Source organism: Lytechinus pictus, chromosome 7, assembly GCF_037042905.1.
Source record: "Lytechinus pictus isolate F3 Inbred chromosome 7, Lp3.0, whole genome shotgun sequence".
NCBI classification, from domain to species: domain Eukaryota; kingdom Metazoa; phylum Echinodermata; class Echinoidea; order Temnopleuroida; family Toxopneustidae; genus Lytechinus; species Lytechinus pictus.
The window spans coordinates 35,667,222-35,689,247 of NC_087251.1; the positions used below are offsets into that span (position 1 = coordinate 35,667,222).

Below are 22,026 nucleotides of genomic sequence, written 5' to 3' on the forward strand. Positions count from 1 at the left end.
TTTGATAAAATTAGAATGAAATAGATAAAACAATGTAGTTTTGCCTTTTGTCTTCCATCGTTATTTTGTTGTTAAAAAATTGAAATGAAATAAATATTGTATCAATCAATCGGTTTTGGACAGGACTGTGTCACTATTTTGTAATAATTGTAGGCATAATTTCAAGAATACCCATAAGCATTATTTTCCTGAGTACATGTACGTCAAAATGTATTATTTTCCTAATTTCCTCCTTTAAGCATATCACCAATAATAAGGAAAGTTTGAAAAATATCTCCTAAAATATGTTAAAGTGTTTTCATATTAAAAAAAAAATCCCTATATAGGATTCAATTAACGAATTCAAAATATAACACAAATAATTACAATCATTGTAAATATAAAACTTTATATTATTTCTTCAGACAAAACCAAGTGAATTTCTTTCTAAAATTAATTAAAAAGTGGTACTCCCGCGGAACGGTTTTCAAAGTGGGGGTGGGGGCTTAGCCAAAAGTGGGGGGCTGACCATGCAAAAAATCACATTCCTATGGTCATTTTTACGTTTTTGTACACGGTTTTGGAAAAAAGTGGGGGCTGAAGCCCCCCCCCCCTACACTCACACACATACACACAAAGTTTTGCAATCTGGAGAAAAGAAAGAAGAGCAATGAAAAACTTAGTGGAGGTCAATAATTGGTTTTCAGTACAATGTCAAAATATATTAGGTCTAAGAATTTGCTTGCTCGTTTTGCTCGCTCGCAATTTTTGGTTAAATTAATCTTACCCCATCGCCCATTTATGGCCCTTAAAATGTTTGGTTCATTATGTATGCCACTGACCCCCTCTCCCCTACTAAATTTTTATGTAAAAACCCAGTCACAAAGAAAAATATTTGTATCCGTCATCATCCCCCCCCCCCCGTGAATACCGATTGGATCGACAAGCATGAGATCATGTAATAAGATATGAAGAGGATCATGGTCGAACCCAAAAATGCCATCCCCCCTCCCCCCCCCCCCCCCTTAACAAAGTTCTTGTTTCCTTCGTGTGTTCTTGTATTGATTTTGAACACATTTAGTTTAAGAATTGATAATAAGTGTGTTAAAAAACTATCGGATTTTAGCCCTATGCATTCTTTATTGATTTGTATATTTATATGAAATTGGATGAAAATAATTGTTGAATTGACTTGAATGGAATTCTCCCCTTCCCCCTCTCTCCCTCTCTCTCTCTCTTGCCTCTGGATCATAATTGCATGTTCGATTTCTTATTGCATTTTGTGAATTAAGTTTGAATTCTAATATTATTTTGTTTCTGTCTTGTTATTTAGTTTTGTTTTGATAATCAAGAGCGGATCCAGGATTTTCAAAGGGGGAGCACATGTGTGTAAGAACGGCATAAGAATATTGACCATGCTATGGCTCTCAAAGGGGGGGGGGGGCACGGGTTGGACGTGCCCCTCCCCCCTGGATCCCTCACTGATGATAAATCATTGTCAGGATTTTATTAATAAACTTTAGATCATTTATATGTGGCAATTAACGCCCATGGCAACCATGCATTAATCAAGTCTGCCGTGTATACCCTTCACTCGCGAAAAGTGGTCTGAGTATACAGCCTACAATGACAAGTGTACAGGGTATGAAATTCAAAACATTAAGTTTTACATGTGTTAGTCTTGTGCATGAGACCATGATCAAAGTTTAAACAAGCAAGGTCTGCAGCAGACGACGATTATACGTTACCCCACTCAAGGAGCAAAGTCCGCATGCAAATTTGTAGCCTTTTTAAATGCATCAGCAGCTACTGTTTATTTTTTAAAGCACCTGAAATTAGAATATCGGAACAATATCAGATATTTTGGACAAAATGAATGTTAGAAATTTATGTATGAAGATATAAATTTTATTTTAACGGGATAAAATATCATCAATTACGACTTTGATGATCTTAATGTGAATGAATAAATAAGACCGCCATGAATTGAAGAAAAGTGTGATCGTACGATATTTGTTGTGCGTCTGCTATATCCAGCGTTGCACCGAGTGTATACCGTACAGAAGATCAGAGGTGAGATATTTTACAATTTATATGTTTTTCCAAGAACAAAAAATAATAAATGCCACGTTATGAGTACAAAATCAAAGGTAATTTATTCATACCGTATTTGAAATGAAAACTTGTCGTATGCGACATTGTATAAAAGGTGTGAAGCGCCGGGCTGCTGCCGTGCTGCGCTGCTGGCATTTCAGTCTCATGTCACTGTCAGGCCTGGCACAGAGTGTCGCATACCGTAGCGTAGACCAAAAGCTTCGGTCTATGTTATGTTGGTTGTTCAGCTGAACTCCGTTGGCTTCACTCACCAAATACAGAGACCGAAGTTCTAGCGCGATCTGTACAGGGGACTCAATGGCCATATGTTTATGTACTTAAGATCGGATAAAACGGGGAAGTGAATTTACGCGACAGCCGAGGTAAGTCACTGTTTTTGTTCCTTTTAACTTGATTTTTCTCCGTTTTTTGGCAATTAATGCCAAGAGGGAATATTAATTTGCATTTTGGTCGCGTTAATTTTCAAAATTTTTATTCATTAAAGACAAAAATTGAAGAGCCCCGACGGGGGGATTTTGCATTGCAAGTCCCCTAATGGTGGCTGCACGCTAGCGAGCCGTCTGTGTACGAGGAGAAATTTTAAAAAAAAATGTTAAAAAACTCCTCGAAACTACGAAGCCCCAAACCGGACATTTTTGACATCCAAAAAAAAAAAAAATTATCACGTACGTACGCAGTATTATTACGTACGTACGTAATATTATTACGTACGTACGCAGTATTATTACGTACGTACGTGATAATTATTACGTACGTACGTGATCATTATTACGTACGTACGCAGTATTATTACGTACGTACGTGATAATTATTACGTACGTACGCAGTATTATCACGTACGTACGCAGTATTATTACGTACGTACGTGATAATTATTACGTACGTACGCAGTATTATTACGTACGTACGTGATAATTATTACGTACGTACGCAGTATTATCACGTACGTACGCAGTATTATTACGTACGTACGTGATAATTATTACGTACGTACGCAGTATTATCACGTACGTACGCAGTATTTATTACGTACGTACGTAATGTTATCTCCCAAAAGGTCATACATGAATTCAAATACCGGTAGTTACTGAAATCTGATCACGCTAGCGCGAAGCCCGCAGGCTTTAAATTTTTATGTGGGCCTACAATAGGCCTTCTGCTTTGATTCCCGCATAGAATTTCCCTTTAAATACCAGCCTCTTCAAATAGTTTTTCTTTTTTTAAACACCTATACATCTTGCATCAATTAATACCATATCATATTCAAATTTAAGCAGAGAACGAAGCAATTTCAAAAGGGTGGTAAAATAATAGAGGCTCGATCATCCCAGTGTCGCGTGTGGGTACATTTTTGAAAAAAACTGTCTCGCCAAAACACTAACATAATAGGCCTTTAATTGTCCTTTCCCCAATGTGTTTCTAGCAGTTTCTGAAAGGAATGGTTTAATTGAAAACACAGCCTGATGACGAGAACAAATGAAATGGTTATCATATGAATATTGTGGGTTATATATAGCAGGGACCTGGGAACTCGCGGGGGTGCTGGGGGTGCTGAAGCACCCCCAAAATTTTTCCTGGGGGTGCTGCGTGTATTATTTTCCATAGGCAGCACCCCCACGAAATCAGGTTCCCTTTGTATTTTTTATATATGTTATAATGTACATAATTATCACATCCGACAATCGCAAATCATACAACGTCTTTCACATATTCCAATAACATCCCTCCTATAACATGTAACGCGACTCAATCAAGCTCCGGCACGCCGATACAGACGTAGTCGCGCGCGATACGTGATAACCATTATAGTTTACACACTACCATGACTACTCGATAGCAGGGAGGGACAAGGGTGTGGTTGGACTTGAAACTTAGACGGTTTTATGTCGAATCAAGTGTGGGCGAGCCCGACCGCCCGTGTTTTGTATAAAGAATTACAATTCAGACAATAAAAATCAAATTTCAGTCTTTTTCGCCCTGCCCCATATGGCCCTGGGAAGCGGGGGTGCTGGGGGTGAAGCACCCCAAAATGTGGGGGTGCTGCATGTGTTATTTTCCATAGGCAACACCTCCTGGAAATCTAGTGGTAAGTTGATGAATGACAGAAATGTAATGAAAATGAACGATGTTTTGTAGACCCCCACCCCCTTAAGAATTTTCCGACACAGTACTTAAAATAGTGTTTAAATTCACCCTTTTTCAAATCGGAATATCAAATATTTTCTGCTCGTGCTTCGCGCTCGCATTATTGATTTTTATAATAAAAACAAAGTATTTACAACGCCCAGATACTAAAGGGCTAACTCTAAACACGCGCACGCATGTTTATTCAGATACGCAGCTTGTTTTGGGGCTACTCCGGGCTGAAAATATTTATATCAAATACAATTTTATGAAAATCTGATAACAAATAGTTAAGTTATTTAATTCTAAAGTTTAGCAATAGTTTATGAAAATGGTGATATGCATGTCGTCATGAATATTAAATAGGTGGGTTGACATGTGCGGAAATCTCTTCCCAAAGGTAGAGGGACCAGGGCCTGCATGGAAAATTTGACAAGCATAAAAAAAAGAAAAAAAAGTTTTTCACCCAAAATGTAAGGTCATTTAGTCCAAAAGCTATTATTTCGATTGTGAAGTGATGTATTTTTCTCCATGAAAGACCAAAAATAGTAGGGGGGCATTTGATATTGTGTCCCCCTACTATTTTTGGTAGGGGGGACACGTCCCCCTGTCCCCTCTGGGATTTCCGCCCTTGCGGGTTGAAGATATCACATCCCCACTATCCTGTTTCTTGTGTTATTACATGGAATCAAAATTGTTTAATTTTTTCATACCAGTGTGAATGATATGTCTCCCTTATAATGAAATAAGTTGCAGCAAAGAATATCTAATAGACTAAATCAGTTGTCAATTCAACTGTTTTTTGGTTCTTGAAGGGAAAATATCAAATAAACCTAATTTTATATAATAAAATACAAAAGAACAATGCTAATCTTTAAAATGCAATAACTTTGATATTCCTTGTCGGATTTTGATCAAATCTTTATTCTTATGTTCGCCTGATTTCTCTTTATCTGTTCAAACCATATTGCACACAGTGTGGAGTTTCAGATCAGAATATCAAAAATTTTCTGCTCGCGCTTTGCGCTCACATTATTAAAGGACAAGTCCACCCCAACAAATAGTTGATTTGAAAAAAAGGAGAAAAATCCAACAAGCAAAACACTGAAAATTTCATCAAAATCGGATGTAAAATAAGAAAGTTATGACATTTTAAAGTTTCGCTTAATTTCACAAAACAGTTATATGCACATCCTAGTCGGTATGCAAATTGACAGACTGATGACGTCACCCACTCACTATTTCTTTTGTATTTTATTATATGAAATATGAAATATTATAATTTTCTCCCCCTTGTCAAGTGAAACAATGTTTCATTTCTCCCTGAACATGTGGAAATACCATCATTTTAACAGTTTATGGTTAAGTTAAGTTGGTCCTTGTTGTCAAATCTGTAAAAATTGAAATATTGTATTATTCAAACAATAAAAGACAAAAGACATAGTGAGTGATGGACATCATCGACTCTCTCATTTGCATATCACTGAGTTGTGCATTTAACTGTTTTGTGAAAAATAAGCGAAACTTAAAAATGTCATAACTTTTTTATTTTACATCCGATTTCGATGAAATTTGCAGTGTTATGTTTGTTCGATTTTTCTCTATCGATTCAAATCAACAATTTTCTGGGGTGGACTTGACCTTTAATGTAAGAATATATCCAATTACCCATCATTTTCTTGATTTTCAAAACATGAATAGAATGTCCCAATTATAGGTCTGAAATCTCAATTTTGTTTCCGCTCGCTCTTTGCGCTCGCATCAATTGTATAGTTATATACCTATCCTGTTCATGATTAGAAAAGTGCTTAAGATGTCCTGTTTTTAGGTCTGAAATCTCATTTTTAATTCCGCTCGCGCTTCGCGCTCGCATCAATTGTATATTTATATACCTATCCTGTTCTTGATTTGAAAAGTGCTTAGAATGTCTCGTTTTTTGGTCTGAAATCTCAATTTTGTTTCCGCTCGCACTTCGCGCTCGCATCTTATCCTGTTCATGATTGCAAAAAGTGCTTAGAATGTCCAGTATTTAGGTCGGAATGTCAATTTTTTCAGCTCGCGCTTCGCGCTCGCATTATTTGATTGGTGATATATGAATCGTCTTAATGAGTAACTGCAAACATTCCTTATAACACTTCCCTTTCGATCAGACCAGAGCGTATATAAAAAATATCTGCTCGCACTGATCACGTTCGCAGTTATTATTTGTTACATACGCATCTTGTTCAGGACCACAAACATTGCTCAAAATATTCAATTTTTCAGGACAAAATACATGAATTAATTTCCCCCCCCAAAAAAATAGCTCGCGTTTCGATCGCGCTCGACTTATCTCATTATATATGTTCTTTTATAAGAAGAAAGCTAAGAAGTGACTGTCATATATATGTATATATATATATATGTGTGTGTGGGGGAGGATTGGTTGGTGTGTGTGTGGTGCCCTTAGAGGTGTGTGTGTGTGTGTAATTATGGAAAATTCAATTATTGTGTCCCCCCCCACCTTTGAGGAGAGATTTCAGCACCCCCACTGAAAAAATCGTTCCCAGGTCCCTGTTATATAGGCCCTATAATCGATGAAAAGTCATGATCATCACCAGCATGACTATGGTCCAACCATGGTCCCAGCTAGCAAGCTGACGTTGGTTGGGCCAATGCGGGGTGCCGATGTCGGCCACATTCGGCGAATATCGGATTCCATAGACCAATGAAAATTAGAATACTACGTACGTACGTAATAATACTGCGTACGTACGTAATAATACTGCGTACGTACGTAATAATTATCACGTACGTACGTAATAATACTGCGTACGTACGTGATAATACTGCGTACGTACGTAATAATTATCACGTACGTACGTAATAATACTGCGTACGTACGTAATAATACTGCGTACGTACGTAATAATTATCACGTACGTACGTAATAATTATCACGTACGTACGTAATAATTATCACGTACGTACGCAATAATACTGCGTACGTACGTAATAATTATCACGTACGTACGTAATAATACTACGTACGTACGTGATAATTTTTTTTTTTTGGTTGTCAAAAATGTCCGGTTTGGGGCTTCGTACGAAACAGACGGCTGCCAGCTGTCTAACCGTAGCGTACCTCGGGCGATGGCTCGTGGAGGCTTCACGACCGCTACACCTACAGACACCACTCGAGCCCCGAGGGTTCATTACCATCCTGCCTGTGGGGAATCTACAGGTAGGACTATGTGACGTCTATGGTATGCCAATGCTGTACACAGCACACAATTTAAAAATCATTAAGATATCACTTTTGTGACCCAAAATACTAATTTCCGTACAGTTGCAATTTATTTTTCATAACTTGGGTCCTTTTTTTTGGGAGTAATTTTTGTATTCGCCAGAGCGCTCAAACACTTGAATTTTGGGCATATTTTTGTGTACGCCCTCTATTGGTGGAAAATAATATGGCAAGAAAATAGTAATTTTTCATTCTCTATTTTTAATTAAGAAAAAATAATTTAAAGAATCAAATTTACTTAAGAGCCAAGTTAAATGATAAATAACTGTAATGGAAACTGACAGTGTCAAAAAATCAAGCATTTGTCCCAAAGAAAAAGAGAAAATAAGCCAAACATTGCCAACCTTATTTCACCACACAGGGAGTAGTACTAGTAACACTAATAATATGCTTTTCACACTGCATTTCCTTAACCCCATACTATCTTTTTTTCGATTCACACTGTCTTTCTTAACCCCGTACTATTTGCTTAGCCGGGGTTAACGCCTTAACCCCGGGCAATCACACAGCTCATAAATATTGATGATTTTACCCACTCATCCTATATACGAACGAGGTTATAATATAACCTCGTTCTCGGCTGTGTATACCTCTCTGTTGTTAAAATATACATTTCTCATTTCCCCCCCATCCCTTGCCCAAAGCATCGCGAATCAATGCATTCTTTAATGAGTATATGATTAAAATTGTTATTTTGACGGGAAGGCCATCAAATAAAGCACTATAATGTAACAAATTGAATAAAAACTCACCGATTTCTCTACGTGAACCTCATCCAACTGCCTCCATTACGTCTATGGTGTTTGACAGTGACAAATCGAAAAGAAAAAAGATCTCACAAAACCATAGAGGCTCATCAACCCGTTTGGACCACTGACCGTTGAGGTTTCGACGAAACACTGCTCGTAATGCATTCTGGTAAGGAAGTCTTGATAGCCTCAATCAAGACAAATTTGCAATTTTTAATGTAACAGAAGTTCAGAATAACGAACTTTACTGTGGGTATAATCAGGGGAGAATCCAGGATTTTCCAAAGGGGGAGGGGTGGTTTCTTTTACAGAAAAAAATAACAAGCCCCCCCCCCCCCCCGTGAAGGAGATTTATGTAACGAATAATATCACAATTATGATAAAAGCTCCTCGCTATACAGTATGAAGTTTCAAGTTAATTTAATTGATTTAAAATCCAAACATAAAGGATTACAATAAAATGAAATTAACAATTTATACAAATTATCAAACAAAATGAATGCAAAATAAATCTGTTTTATGGCTTTCGAGGGGGTGGGCACGAGCCTGATGTGCTCCCCATCCTGGATAAATAAAAGAAACTCATAAAAATAAATTGGAAAGTAATTATGTTCTGTTTTATTACTTTGTCTTGAGTTCCTTGCCCTTTCATTCTTTTCACATTTCACCCTTTAATTCCAGGACGGTACAAAATGTGGGCTTACAAAAGTGATATGATGATGAAAAAGAATATTCCACAACAATATGAAAAATAATAAAAAACCAAAATGATAATATTAATAATTAACCCTTACAATGATAGCACTCAACAAAAAGAGAGGGATCGGGGGGTCGAGAGAAGAAGCAATAACCCCCCCCCAAAAAAAAAAAAGGCATCATATTTCCTTTCACCATACGACAAGATACAGTTCATTATAGAATAAACTAAGCTGATGGCGCTACAACAATTATTCTTGTGTATAAAATAATTTAAAAAAATATTGTGTGTCAGGGGAGAAAGAGACTACTATCGCTGGATCTCGGAGATCCGAAATAGAAGCATAACCGGAAACAGGTATCTGTGGTGAGAAGCATTTTTATACAGCTCTGTTGAGGTCAGTGGTGTGGTCGCTTCCGTTAGCTTTCTTTAATTGAGCACAAGAGGGCGCATTACATCCTCTACGTAGAAGTCTATGCGCTGCTGAGGATCATGACAAATTTCATCATACATTCCGACAATTTCCCGAAGAGTCTTAAAAGATATGACAATATATCGTTGAGTCCAAGATAAATCACAGCAACAACGGAATGAAGATCAACGTTTGGTTCGGGGGGAAAGACTGGTAAGTCAAACTCTTACTTTTACATGTTTTAGAACAAATTTTGTCTATTAGTACGGCTCACATACCACTAGTCCCATCCCCTACCTTTTGCTGTATGGCAAATGGTCAGGGATGACGAGTGGATTTTACCATACAGAGCGCGATTAATGTGCAATTTCGACTTCTGTGATTGGCTAATGCTTACTAGTACCGCAATTGTGGTGCTAGCACCACAATAAGCCGGCTAACCCTGCTTTTTTGCAGGGCCAGATAGTACCGTACTATTTACCGTGCTAGTGCGTAGTGTGAAAACGAAGTAGGCTAAGCTTAACCCTGGGAAATTGGTGGGGCTAAGACCCCCCTTAGCCCCACCAATTTCCTGGGGTTCAGGGAAAAAGTGCAGTGTGAAAAGCATATAACAGAGAACAAGGTTATATCATATTATTCATAACCTTGTTCATAGAATGAGCGCACCTACCCAAACCATCGGGCGATAAACACTCGATTTTGATTTTGATAATCATTTTTGAAAATCAGCCACATGTAATGATCATAACATATTTTATTTACAAGTTTAATTAAGTTTACCATCTGCCGGTGGTATTGAGAAATGTTCCAGACCTTGATTTCATGTAGTTAGTATGACTGATACAAGTGCCAGGCGTTTAGGAATTTTGTATTTTAAAAAACAAAAATGCATTTCCTATCTTTATATCATTCTGTTTGGATTTATTTCATTGCTTACAAATCCTTTCTCGTTGGTAGTAGGCAAAAACTTGAACGAAATAATGGCAGGGATACGAGACAAATACGAGGACATTCTGGACCCCCGACGGAAAGGATCATCCATCCGGTTCGCATTGCAGACATTGCAAAATCTACCAGAATACAAGCATATGCGCCGACAGACCCCCACAGAAGTAAAAGAAGAGGTCCTAAAGTCTCAGAGATTAAGGCGTGTTATTGAACAGGTAAGTAGAAAAAAAAAAGTTTTATGCTCTTGCTTGAAAAGGAAATTGATCCTGCTGACAACATATTCTGGGGAAAAAAATTAATGAAAATATCAGAGAAGCAGATACATGTAGATGAGATGTTGAAAGAAAAAAATATGGCTAAAAGGTTTTGTGGTAATAAAAGATTTCCCATATATCTTGATCCACCTTGGAGAAAAATGCAAAAGTTGCAAATTGGGAATTGCTAATATTAACCCAAGGCAATTAGAGAGTTGTCCCGAGCATTTCTCAAAATAGAGCAACCAAATTGCCATTTCAAGATTTACACAGATGTAGTGATTGCATATTTCAAACTTGTCTTGTGTGATGCCTTTCGACTTTCACCATCGTATTTTTCACATTTTTCTGCTTTCATTAATATACCTACAAAGGTCTTTTCAACTTAGCTCTTCCACATCTATTTTATTCTTTACTGAAAAAAAGTGATATATGAGAACATGGTTCTATATTACATGTATTTTACAATTATTTGCAGATGTTAAAAGCTACAAGAAACCCTTGCATCTGATTAGCTGAGAGCAGATTAGTCAGTGAAAATCAACAAAACTTTTTATGAAATACTACCCAATGATATTTTCTTTCTCCCATCTTTTAGCTCATCCGGCCCAAAGGGCCAGATGAGCTTATGCCGTGGCGTCTGTCGTCCATCCACAATTTCAAAATGCTTCTTCGCCATTTCAAGTCCGATTTTAATTCTGTTTGCTTTATATGATAGCACTAGGTGGGGATTCAAAACTTCTACACAGAATTTTGAAACTCATTGAATATGCTAATTTATGCGCATTTTTCAAAATTCACAAAAAATGCTTCTTCTTTATTTGTTGACCGATTTTGAATTTTTTGCTTCCATCTGGTAGAGCTTCATGAGGTTCATCAAACTTCTACACAGAATTTTGAAATTTTTACTCGAACAATTTTTATGCTAATTTATGCGAAATTTATTCATAAATCATAGAAAATGCCTCTTCTTTATTTGTTGACCGATTTTGATTTTATTTTTCTTCCATCTGGTAGAGCTGCATGAGGTTCACCAAACTCATACACAAAATTTTGTCTAGAAAATTATTTATGCTAATTTATGCAAAATTTATTCATAAATCACAAAAATGTTTTTTCTTCTTCATTTGTTGATCAATTTCAATTTTGTTTCCTTTATATGATAGCTCGAGGTGGTGATACAAAATTTCAACACAGAATTTCAAAACTCATTAAATATGCTAATTTATTCATATATTTTCAAAACTCACCAAAAATACTTATTTATTTGTTGAATTTTGATTATTTTTGTTCCATCTGAGAGCTACATATGAGGTTCACCAAGGTTCTACATAGAAATTTTGACTAGAAAATTATGCTTAATTTATATGAAATTTATTCATAGATCACAAAAAATGCTTCTATGTCATTTCTTCATCAATTTCAATTCTATATCCTCAATTTATGTCACCAATATAATTCACTACATTGTCAACTGGGCTGAAATTAAAATTGTGTTAAATTTCGTTGCGAGATGCTGGATGAGCTCCACATCATTGATGTGCTAGTTTCCTAATTATATATTTATATTCATCTCGGCTTGATCAGAGAAAGGTTCAGAGGAGTGCCTTGAGCAGCTCACAAGGTGGATATAAGCACAATATGAATACCCCATGTTATATTTATTATTATAGGTTTCTTCCAATTCTGTTGGCTCATTTGATTCAATTCAATTCATTTATATTCCACATTCAATTAAAAAAAATTACATCAAAATTTTACAAAATCAATAAAAACATTGCAGGAAACAATAAATAGACACACATTTTATATACAATAAGGATGGGTAAAGGTTTGTAGGACCATAGGACTGCCTTGATCGCCTAACAATGTGGAAATGTGCCCGATATGACTGTCCTTTATAACTTTATTATCATAGTGTACTTCTTCTTCTCTTGACTCTCATCTCAGCTTGTATCAGAGAAAGGTTTAGAGGAGGATGCAATCTACAAGGAAGCAGATGCCATCCTAGAGGAGATGGGTCACAACCTCAACATGACAACGCTGCGTTCCCTAGCAACCATTTTTGCCAAAATCTTTTGTAAACTCTTCAGGCACGTTTACGTCAACCAAAGTGGAATTCAAAAGGTAAGTTGAATAACTCTACAGAATACTCTTCAGGGCCCGTCTTACAAAGAGTTGAGATTGATCCGATTAACCACAACTATAGATGGCCAGCAACGTCAGCTTCTGAAATGAAAATTTTTTCAAAATATTTTCTCTTGAAGATTCAGTGTGATTCTCTTTGTTTTCTAAGGAAATTGTCCAAATTTCATGCAGATAAAATTATGGTGTGGATGGATTTCCATACAGTTGAGATTGATTGGGTCAATCGTAACTCTTTGTAAGACGGACCCAGTTGTAACAGTAGAGCACTTGGTCTAACCCACTTTGTCTATTTTCCATTTGTTCTTGTTCCACATGGTCTAATCCTATTCCGTCCACAGACAATTCATCTTATAACCTTCGGTCTAATAGCCATTCCGTATACCTTTTTTTTCTAATTTGAATTGTGCTATACCCTTTGTATCTATGTATCTAATATCCCTGGTTTAACACTGCTTAATCTGTTTGATTTAGATAAAATGTTTATGAATCAAATTTTGAGTCGAAAAATATATATATAATGATTAGTAGACAAAGGTTAGACCATCTAGGCATTAGAATTTAAAAATTTTACCAAGTGTAGACCCAATGGCCCTGATTCATCGATGGTGAAGACAATAATCTATATATACTTCCTAGACAATTATGAATGATTTGAGAGCCAAATGAGCTGAAATATCATATCCCTACTGTTAGTGATTTATGTAACAATTGGCTGTCCATACTTAAACCACAACTTTAAACCTGAGTTTAAGTTAAACCCGACTTCAGAATATGGGCCAATGGGTTTAGCCTATGTTGTATTACTATCTGAAAAGTAGACCAACTGCTTGTATTCCAGAGAGCATGGTATCTGATTTAAAACCAGAATGTATTTTACTTCGTTATTTTTGTCTATTAGAAATTTATGTTTTGTTTTTTTTCATTTGATATTTATTTAATAACCCACTTTTCAACTCATTAATATTTGTGGGTTGATAATATTTTTAATTTGATTAACTGGATTTGCTATTTATTTTGGTGAATTCAAAAGTACTATAAGACTTGTAAATCAATAAATCTTTCTTGTTATTATCTAAAATGAATGATATTTCAGTAATCATGTTTATCATTAGTGTTGGTCGACATTTGATTTCAATGTTAGTTGATTATCGCCAGCAAAATATTGTCAGTAACACGATATATTGCAGAGTCCAACAATTCAATATATACGTTCGTTATGAGCTGCAATTCAGTGCGAACAGGGAAGGGGGAGATGAAAGTAAGCAGTGTTTGTCCATGAAAAACGGGCATTTGGGTACCAATTTGAGAAGTTCGGAGTTGGTTTATAGCAATGCAGAGCAGCATTTGTGGTCAATATATAGTTTTAAACTTTTCATAATGAAAAATATATGAACATAATCATAAAAACATTATCCAATACTCAATTATTTTTTTATATTGCATAATTTTGATAATCAAACTATTGCCCAGCATTATTTATCATTTCATATCATTTTCTTTTAGATGAGAGCAAAGATGAAGGATACTCCGGTTGTGCTTCTGCCAACCCATCGCAGCTATCTGGATTTTCTTCTGATGTCTTACATCCTCTTCCACTTTCATCTTCCTCTTCCTTATATTGCTGCCGGAGCAGGTATGGAGCACACTCTTTCATGCACTATACTGGATTACCGGTGTGTTGGCTCAATTGGTAGAGCGTCCGTCTCACAACCGGGAGGTCGGGGGTTCAAACCCCGGCCGCGTCAGACCAAAAGACGTTAAAAGATGGGAGTTGCTGCTACCCTGTTTGGCGTTCAACAATTAAAGGGATAGAGTCTCGTCGATCTGGCGCTGCACAGCGGATGCCCGGCCCACGATCAACTGGGCAAAGCAAATTTCATGTCTATTTCGACCAATAAAATATGGATTTTCATCATGTGCCCACAAATATTAAGATCTTCTAGTCTTCAGCTTTTTTTCATTTAAACCCCAATACAGGGTGTAATAGACTTACACAAGGATAAATTAGTACCAATATTTGGAGTCTATGTGGTCCAGTAGAGGCGCATTAAATTCTTACAACAAATAGATATGCCATGATTATTGATTGACGATCTTGCATTAGGGTGCTTAAAATAAATGCTTGCACCCCTTCCTCTGAAAAACCAATGATCATTTATTTAAGTGATAATTTTTGTCCTCTTACATTTTAAATTGCCGTTAGATCCTTGGGGTACTATTGGTGTATGAAAGCTATTTCATAATAGTAACAACCATAAACAATTTTTTTTCATCATCCATGGATTTCTTGTAATATATTGCACACCTTAATGCAATATTGACCTTTGTCAAATTGTATTTTTTTTATCATAAGATTTGATAAGTTGCTCATCATCCAGTAACAAAGCTTTATTGCTAAGAGCAGATAATTTTCAAGTAACTTTTTAATCTCGTGCTGTACTTCATTTGAACCAGATTTCATGCATATGAACTTTGTCGGTGAGATCTTGAGGAAGTGTGGTGCATTCTACATCCGACGATCGTTCGGCTCGGACCGTCTCTACTGGGCGATCTTCACCGAATATGTCCAGATAAACCTCAGCAACAGCGAAGGTCCTCTGGAATTCTTCATCGAAGGAACCAGAAGCCGCACAGGAAAGTTCTTATCGCCCAAACTAGGTGAGGTATGTTTGGTGTAGTGGTTGATGAGGTTGTTGTATCTGGCTACAAAATAATACACGCCTGCCAAGGTGATCCCGTTTAATAGGAATGTTTCTATTTTGGGGAAAATAAAATTGGCTTTTTGAACCATGCATTCCTCCTATTTCTGTGAAAAAAATTTCTGCCGTATTCAAGATGAAATTTAAGAATGACCCTATTTCTGGGAATTTCTAAGTAATTTGTGTCTTGAATCTCAGGGTTGGTAGGTATGAAAGTATGAATGATTGCTTGGAATGCAAACAGAGGACTGATGGCTGAGGTCCTCTCCCAAAAAAAAAGGTTTGTTTAGAAACTTTGATGTAATGGAGGACAAAACTAGGTTTGGTCAGTCAGCTTTATTTTAGATATAATGAAAATGCTCCTAGATCTGTATTTTCATGTGTGTGCTGCAGGGACTCCTTACATATTATATAAAACTCAAACTTTTATGCACATTGCACATTATATATATCTGCTCATGATATAGATACTGTTCTTCTCTGCCATTGGCCGAGTTTTTTTTTAAACTCTTATGTTAAAGAAAAAATGATGAAAACATGGGTAAATAAGGGTTGGTTGGCACTTCTTTAAAATGGCAAAATTAATTAAATGCATAGTTTGAAAAGGGGTCAATAATGAATGCATGCTTTTGCCAGATGGTGCTAAATTCACACCTGTCACTAACAATACGGCATTAATGAGGCAAAGTCTGTTTATGTACATTAATTAACATGTACATTGACTGATTAACTAAATAGTGGTATCATGTAATGCTGTAGCCTTAGTAACAATCGTCAACAAAAAAATTACAGAAGCTTTATCGGTAAATGCACCAAATTAAGCATAATCTGGGTATAAAATCTACAGACACCATGGTTTCAAACCACAGCTTCAAAAAAAAACCTTTGCGAATTTGGGCCAAAGACTTCCAATTCTCTCAGGAGACATTCAACCTTGGCCTTGTCTTACAAAGAGTTACGATTTATACAAAACAATCTTAACTGTATGGAAATCCATCCATACCATAATTTTTTCTACAGGAAATTAGCTCAATCTCCTTAGTAAACAAAGAGAGTCAGACTGAATCTTCAAGAGAATGATGAATGCATGAAAAAACATATCTGAAAAAAATTTGAACTAATTTGCATTTTAGATGTTGACCTTGCTGGCCGTCCATAGTTGTGGTTGATCGAATCAATCGCAACTCTGTAAGACGGGGGGCCCTGATATGTAATGTGTGGGTTGGTACTTCTCAGGTCCAGGGTACCACCTCTGAAGTGAGAGATTGCACTGAACCAACAATGGTTCTCTCCTCACTAATCTCTTGAATTTGCATAATGATTAATCGTGTGTTTACAGATTATGGACCATAAGAATTGGTGTACCATTCTTCAGTTTACTTGGCTGCACTGAATAAACACTCCACTGACAGTTGCTGACATAGGATTATTTGCATGTCTGATTGTATGATGATTAACTAGTCCTCTGTGACCTTGACAAGGGGGCAATCACAGACTTACATGTATACTGCTTCCAATGAAATTAATGTTATTCACATCTGTATAATAAGGCTCTACATTGGAAAGGTTATTGTTATGATTTCAACGACTGTATTCAATTTTTTTTTTTTAGCATCTGTATATATTCATTTATTTATTTCTATTATTTATTCTATTCTATTTATTTTTCACAATTCTATATATTTATTAATTCTTTTTTTTTTCAAATGATATTATTGATATCATTATTTTTATATCGGGGGGGGGGGGGGTGGGATTCTTCCATCTAGACTATTGAATAAAATATCCCAAGGACGGATGGACAAATGTTCATAATGTCATACCAACATCCAAGAAGGTAGCTATATTGAAGTAGCTTGTGAATATGGTATCTCAAGTACTGATTGACTTTTTTTAGCCAGTTCAATTTTCTTTTATGGTCCAATGCTTTGGTACATCTTAAAAATAGTAAGAATGTTACATGTTGAACATTTCCAACGTCTGTATATAAGACACCTCCTATTTACTTTGCCTGATTGATGCAGATTTAATTCACATACCGAATGTTTCATTTTTATCTTCTTTCTTTTGTTCTTGCCCTTCTTTATTTCATATTGTAAAAATTTGTGTTATTTTATCTTTGTACGTTTACTGTAAGGGGTCATTTTTAATAAGCCATTAATTGTGCTTTTTATGATCCCCACTATACTAGTATTGAAATGTATTGAATATTATATTGAATTGTATATATTGTTGTTTTTTAAAGTGAAAATAAATTGAATTGAATTGAAATTGAATTTAATTATTTTTTATTAATTCAGAGGTGTTGACAGTTCGGTAAATTCTGATTTGCTTCTTGTTTTTTTACAGGGCTGCTGTCTGTTGTTATTGAACCATTCCTAAAGGGTGCGGTTCCCGACGTCACCCTCGTGCCTATTAGTATGAGCTATGAGAGAATAGTAGAAGAGAAACTACATGCCCAAGAGATGTTAGGCATACCTAAACCTAAAGAATCAACTTCAGTAAGTACTTTTCTGTTGTAATTCATTTATTTTTATTGAAGGATGTAACAGTATACAAATAATGCAAGTAAGCGCGTGCATGCATTGCCAAATAATGAACGATGTTCGAGAAGAGCCAATGTATGTACCGCACCGAGGCCCGCAGGAACGAGTGCGGTATATCCATTTGGCGAGTCAAGCACAGAGTTCATTATTTAGGTCCTCTATGCACAAGAATACGTGTATTGTTTGTTTTATACACCCCCCCCCCTTCCATATGCTACTGAGTTGCCCCGAATACTATATTTGATCTAAATTCTAGATATTTCTAGATAATTACAGACCTCGCACTATCCTGTGCATTTTGGATGCAGTAGTGCGATTCGCTGAATATCATGTGATCCGATTTGGACCAATCAGATTACAAAACATTCTTGGGAGTTGTATAATATTTCATAATCAAAGAGACATTTGAAAATATGTAGTAAGCCAGTGAGAGAAAAATTGTTAATTGAATGAACTGAAAACAAATATTAGCTACATATAGGGTACTTGTAACATTGCAATGGTTAATGTAAAAGTTTTGACTGTATGTACTCCAGAATCCATTTATTTTGTTAGTGTTTTTTCAAATTAATCATAATGTGTTTTGAAAGTGATCAATGTGAATGTAAAATTCTTGCTCTGTGAGAGTTTATGATAATATTACTGTGTTCAAAATTGCAACTTTTTGTGTCACTCTTTTTGTCTGCAATAATTCTAGCTGTATGACTTAATATCCATATGAATGTACATTGTAAAGTAGTTTATGTATGTAACATGTGCATTGTGCATCAATCTGCTTTTGTATTTCATAAGTGTTTGATGATAAATTTTGCCCTCGTTTTGCAGGGTTTGGTGAAAGCGAGGAGTATTTTTCAAGAGGATTTTGGAAGCATAGTTGTTCATTTCTGCGATCCCATTTCTTTGAGAGATCAGATGAAGTCCATTGATCGATCAAGGCATAATCTTATTCCAAGGTAAGACTGGTCAATTACCACTTGGTCTACAGGCCTGGGGGTTGTTTCACAAAGATTAAAGCGTGACCTCGAGTCGCACTCATATACCCAGTTGCTTGCGGTATAAAAAGAATTACCTCATTGGTCAAATAATGCTAAGAACACACGTGCTACTGCGTATAAATCTAGTCTGCTGTGCAAACCCTTCACTCGAGTTAAGGGTCTGAATGTGCAGCCTACTCATGCCTTGTGTACTGGAGGCCCAGCAAGTTTTGTATGTGCTAGTCTTTGCGTGGAGACACACTTGCTGATCAAAGTTTCAATCAGGGTCTGTGCCTGCAGACTAGTATAAATCAATAAGATTACGAGTTACATATCATGTAGGGATCAGGATCAAGCATGGTTCTAACTCACACTTAATTCTTTATGAAACACCCCCCGCTCTGCACCCACTTTGGCTAGTTTCCATTTGGTCTCATCCCTCTACTTATTAGTATTGGTATGAACGCTGAATTGCTGATTATCCAAATATTATAGAATATGAATCCCTTTTAATTTGATTTAAAAGTGAAACTAAATTTAAGCTGTTGTGTTACTCAACAATAGATACATAATGAAAAAAACAACCTTTATTCTTAAAATATTTTGGGGCGTTCCTCGCTGCCCATGTAGGAGATTGTAGCAGCCAGCTATGGGGGCCGCGGACCACCAGTTGAGAAGTGCTGGTCTATATGGGTAAACTAAATGTTTATAAACAAAATTTTATTAGATGAATAATGAATAAATGAGTAGACGGAGTGGAACTTAGTCCAACTGGGAATTAGACTAAATTAGAATGAAAACCAAGTGGGTAGTAGATTAGAGTGTTGAGACCGATTTGATAGTAGACCAAATGGGTTTAGCCTGTTTGGTATCAAACTGAACTGAGTACATGTAGTAGACCAAGTTCTTGTAGACCAAGTAAATATAAACCATATGAGTTAGTGACACTACATATGGTCCTGTGCCATTTGCTCTGGTCTTCAGGGTATAGGGTTTATAGAGTCTTTGGTTCAGAATAATGTACATATAAGGATAGGGTTTATTAAGTTTGGGAGATTTGGTTTTATATTTTGCTTAACATGCAGATTTTCCATCGGAGCAATTGTCGCCCAAGCAAATGTCATGTAACCATTTCCTTTAACCCTAAAAGGACTGGGCTATTTGAGATGTATTGAGGACGGGGGGGGGGGGGGGGGGCATCTGATCTCGGCTGTCGTTCGCGTGTTCGCGCCAAAATTTGACACACACATTCTTTACCACATAAAATACAAGCCAGTATAAAAAAAATTCTCAGAATAATTATTTCTTATTCATTATGAACAAAATATGCAAATATATTAATTTCACTTCAAATTTTCTTCTTTTTTTTCCAGATGTCATCTTTGTAATCTATTTTAAATGATTCCACAAAGAAAAATTGTGAAAGCCAATTTTTTCCTTATGTATTTCTTTGTTTTTAGAATTTCTTATGTATTTTGTTGTTTTTCATCTTTTGTTTTTCATTGTTTTTTTGGAATGGAAATTATTACAGACTATTTAACAACTAAATTAAACCCTAAATTCATTAAGCAGAACAATTAGACCAAAATTAATCACCATTTTATGAATTTCATCTCCCATAGACTTTGTACACAAAGTATGAAAATGAGCCATAAAAATGAGCCATTTTCGGCATGACATTGTCCTGTAAAAATTCATGTGGCGTCACGATGCTATACCTGTATGTTGAGAATTTGGTCTCAAAAGTTGCGCGAGACTTTAAAGAAAAAAGTCCTAAAATTTTGCGGTGCTATCTTTTTGCGTTTTAGAAATATCGCGCAAAGCGTCGAGGGGGACTATGTGACTGGGTCTACTGTTAGTGTCCAGTTAGCGCTAACAACGTTCCTGTGCAGGTGGTGCAGGACTGCTGGTTGTTAACTTGTTAGTGAGATTTTGAAGGTGCTAACAGGATCATTCCTCTGGTGAAGTCCTATCTCATGACAGTCCTCATCCTTTTGCTCACCTTCTCTTGAAAACTGTGACTCCTTAGGTTCATGTTCTCCGTGACCCCAGAAGAGCATGCGACAATAGGCAGCGTTGCCCAGGCAGTACAGGAGGTGCAACGGGACCACATCATCATGTCACCGTGGGTGCTGTGCGCAGCATGCCTGCTTCAACAACCCGATTCCTACAGCGTAAGGGAACTCACAAGCCAAGTGACGTGGCTCAAGGACATGGTCAGGCAGTACAGGATTCAAGTGGATTGGCCAAGTAAGGACTTTTCTTTCTTTGTTCATCCGTAGGACTTCAATTGCTTATTGTTCTTTTTCATATAGGTTTCAATATCCTATTTGTAATATGTTAAGCTCTCCTGAATATTTAATGACAATTGTAGTAATAGGAGTAGTAGTAGTAGAAGGAGGAGTAGGAGTAGTAGTAGTAGTAGTAGTAGTAGTAGTAGTAGTAGTAGTAGTAGTAGTAGTAGTAGTAGTAGTAGTAGTAGTAGTAGTAGTAGTAGTAGTAGTAGTAGTAGTAGTAGTAGTAGTAGTAGTAGTAGTAGTAGTAGTAGTAGTAGTAGTAGTAGTAGTAGTAGTAGTAGTAGTAGTAGTAGTAGTAGTAGTAGTAGTAGTAGTAGTAGTAGTAGTAGTAGTAGTAGTAGTAGTAGTAGTAGTAGTAGGAGTAGGAGTATTAGTAGTAGTAGTAGTAGTAGTAGTAGTAGTAGTAGTAGTAGTAGTAGTAGTAGTAGTGGTAGCAGTAGAAGTAGTAGTGGTGGTAGTAAAAGTGGTAGTAGTAGTAGTCGTAGAGTAGTAGTAGTAGTCGTAGAGTAGTTGTAGTAGTAGTAGTAGTAGTAGTAGTAGTCGTAGAGTAGTAGTAGTAGTAGTAGTAGTAGAAGATTAGTAATAGTAGTAGAAGATTAGTAGTAGTAGTAGTAGTAGAAGATTAGTAATAGTAGTAGTAGTAGTAGTAGTAGTAGTAGTAGTAGTAGTAGTAGTAGTAGTAGTAGTAGTAGTAGTAGTAGTAGAAGTAGTAGTAGTAGTAGTAGTAGTAGTAGTAGTAGTAGTAGTAGTAGTAGTAGTAGTAGTAGTAGTAGTAGTAGTAGTAGTAGAAGTAGTAAT

The 22,026-nt window shown here is 36.3% G+C and overlaps 1 protein-coding gene across 5 annotated transcripts in view; it reads left to right on the forward strand.

Annotated features, from left to right (window-relative positions):
- The first annotated feature begins 1,993 nt into the window (after positions 1-1,993).
- LOC135154767 (dihydroxyacetone phosphate acyltransferase-like) overlaps positions 1,994-22,026 on the forward strand; it is an 88,571-nt gene continuing 68,538 nt past the window's right edge. For 3 of the 5 annotated variants that reach the window (XR_010294205.1, XM_064102582.1, XM_064102580.1), the window contains exons 1-8: positions 1,994-2,052; positions 10,320-10,525; positions 12,515-12,691; positions 14,216-14,345; positions 15,167-15,370; positions 17,761-17,912; positions 18,783-18,910; positions 20,961-21,181. Coding sequence is in view for 4 of the 5 variants with exons in the window: in XM_064102582.1 (XP_063958652.1) it covers positions 10,343-10,525; positions 12,515-12,691; positions 14,216-14,345; positions 15,167-15,370; positions 17,761-17,912; positions 18,783-18,910; positions 20,961-21,181 (1,195 nt within the window). In the remaining variant the exon portion in view is untranslated. The remainder of the gene's footprint in view (positions 2,053-10,319; positions 10,526-12,514; positions 12,692-14,215; positions 14,346-15,166; positions 15,371-17,760; positions 17,913-18,782; positions 18,911-20,960; positions 21,182-22,026) is intronic. The other 2 variants (XM_064102581.1, XM_064102583.1) reach the window with 2 other exon arrangements.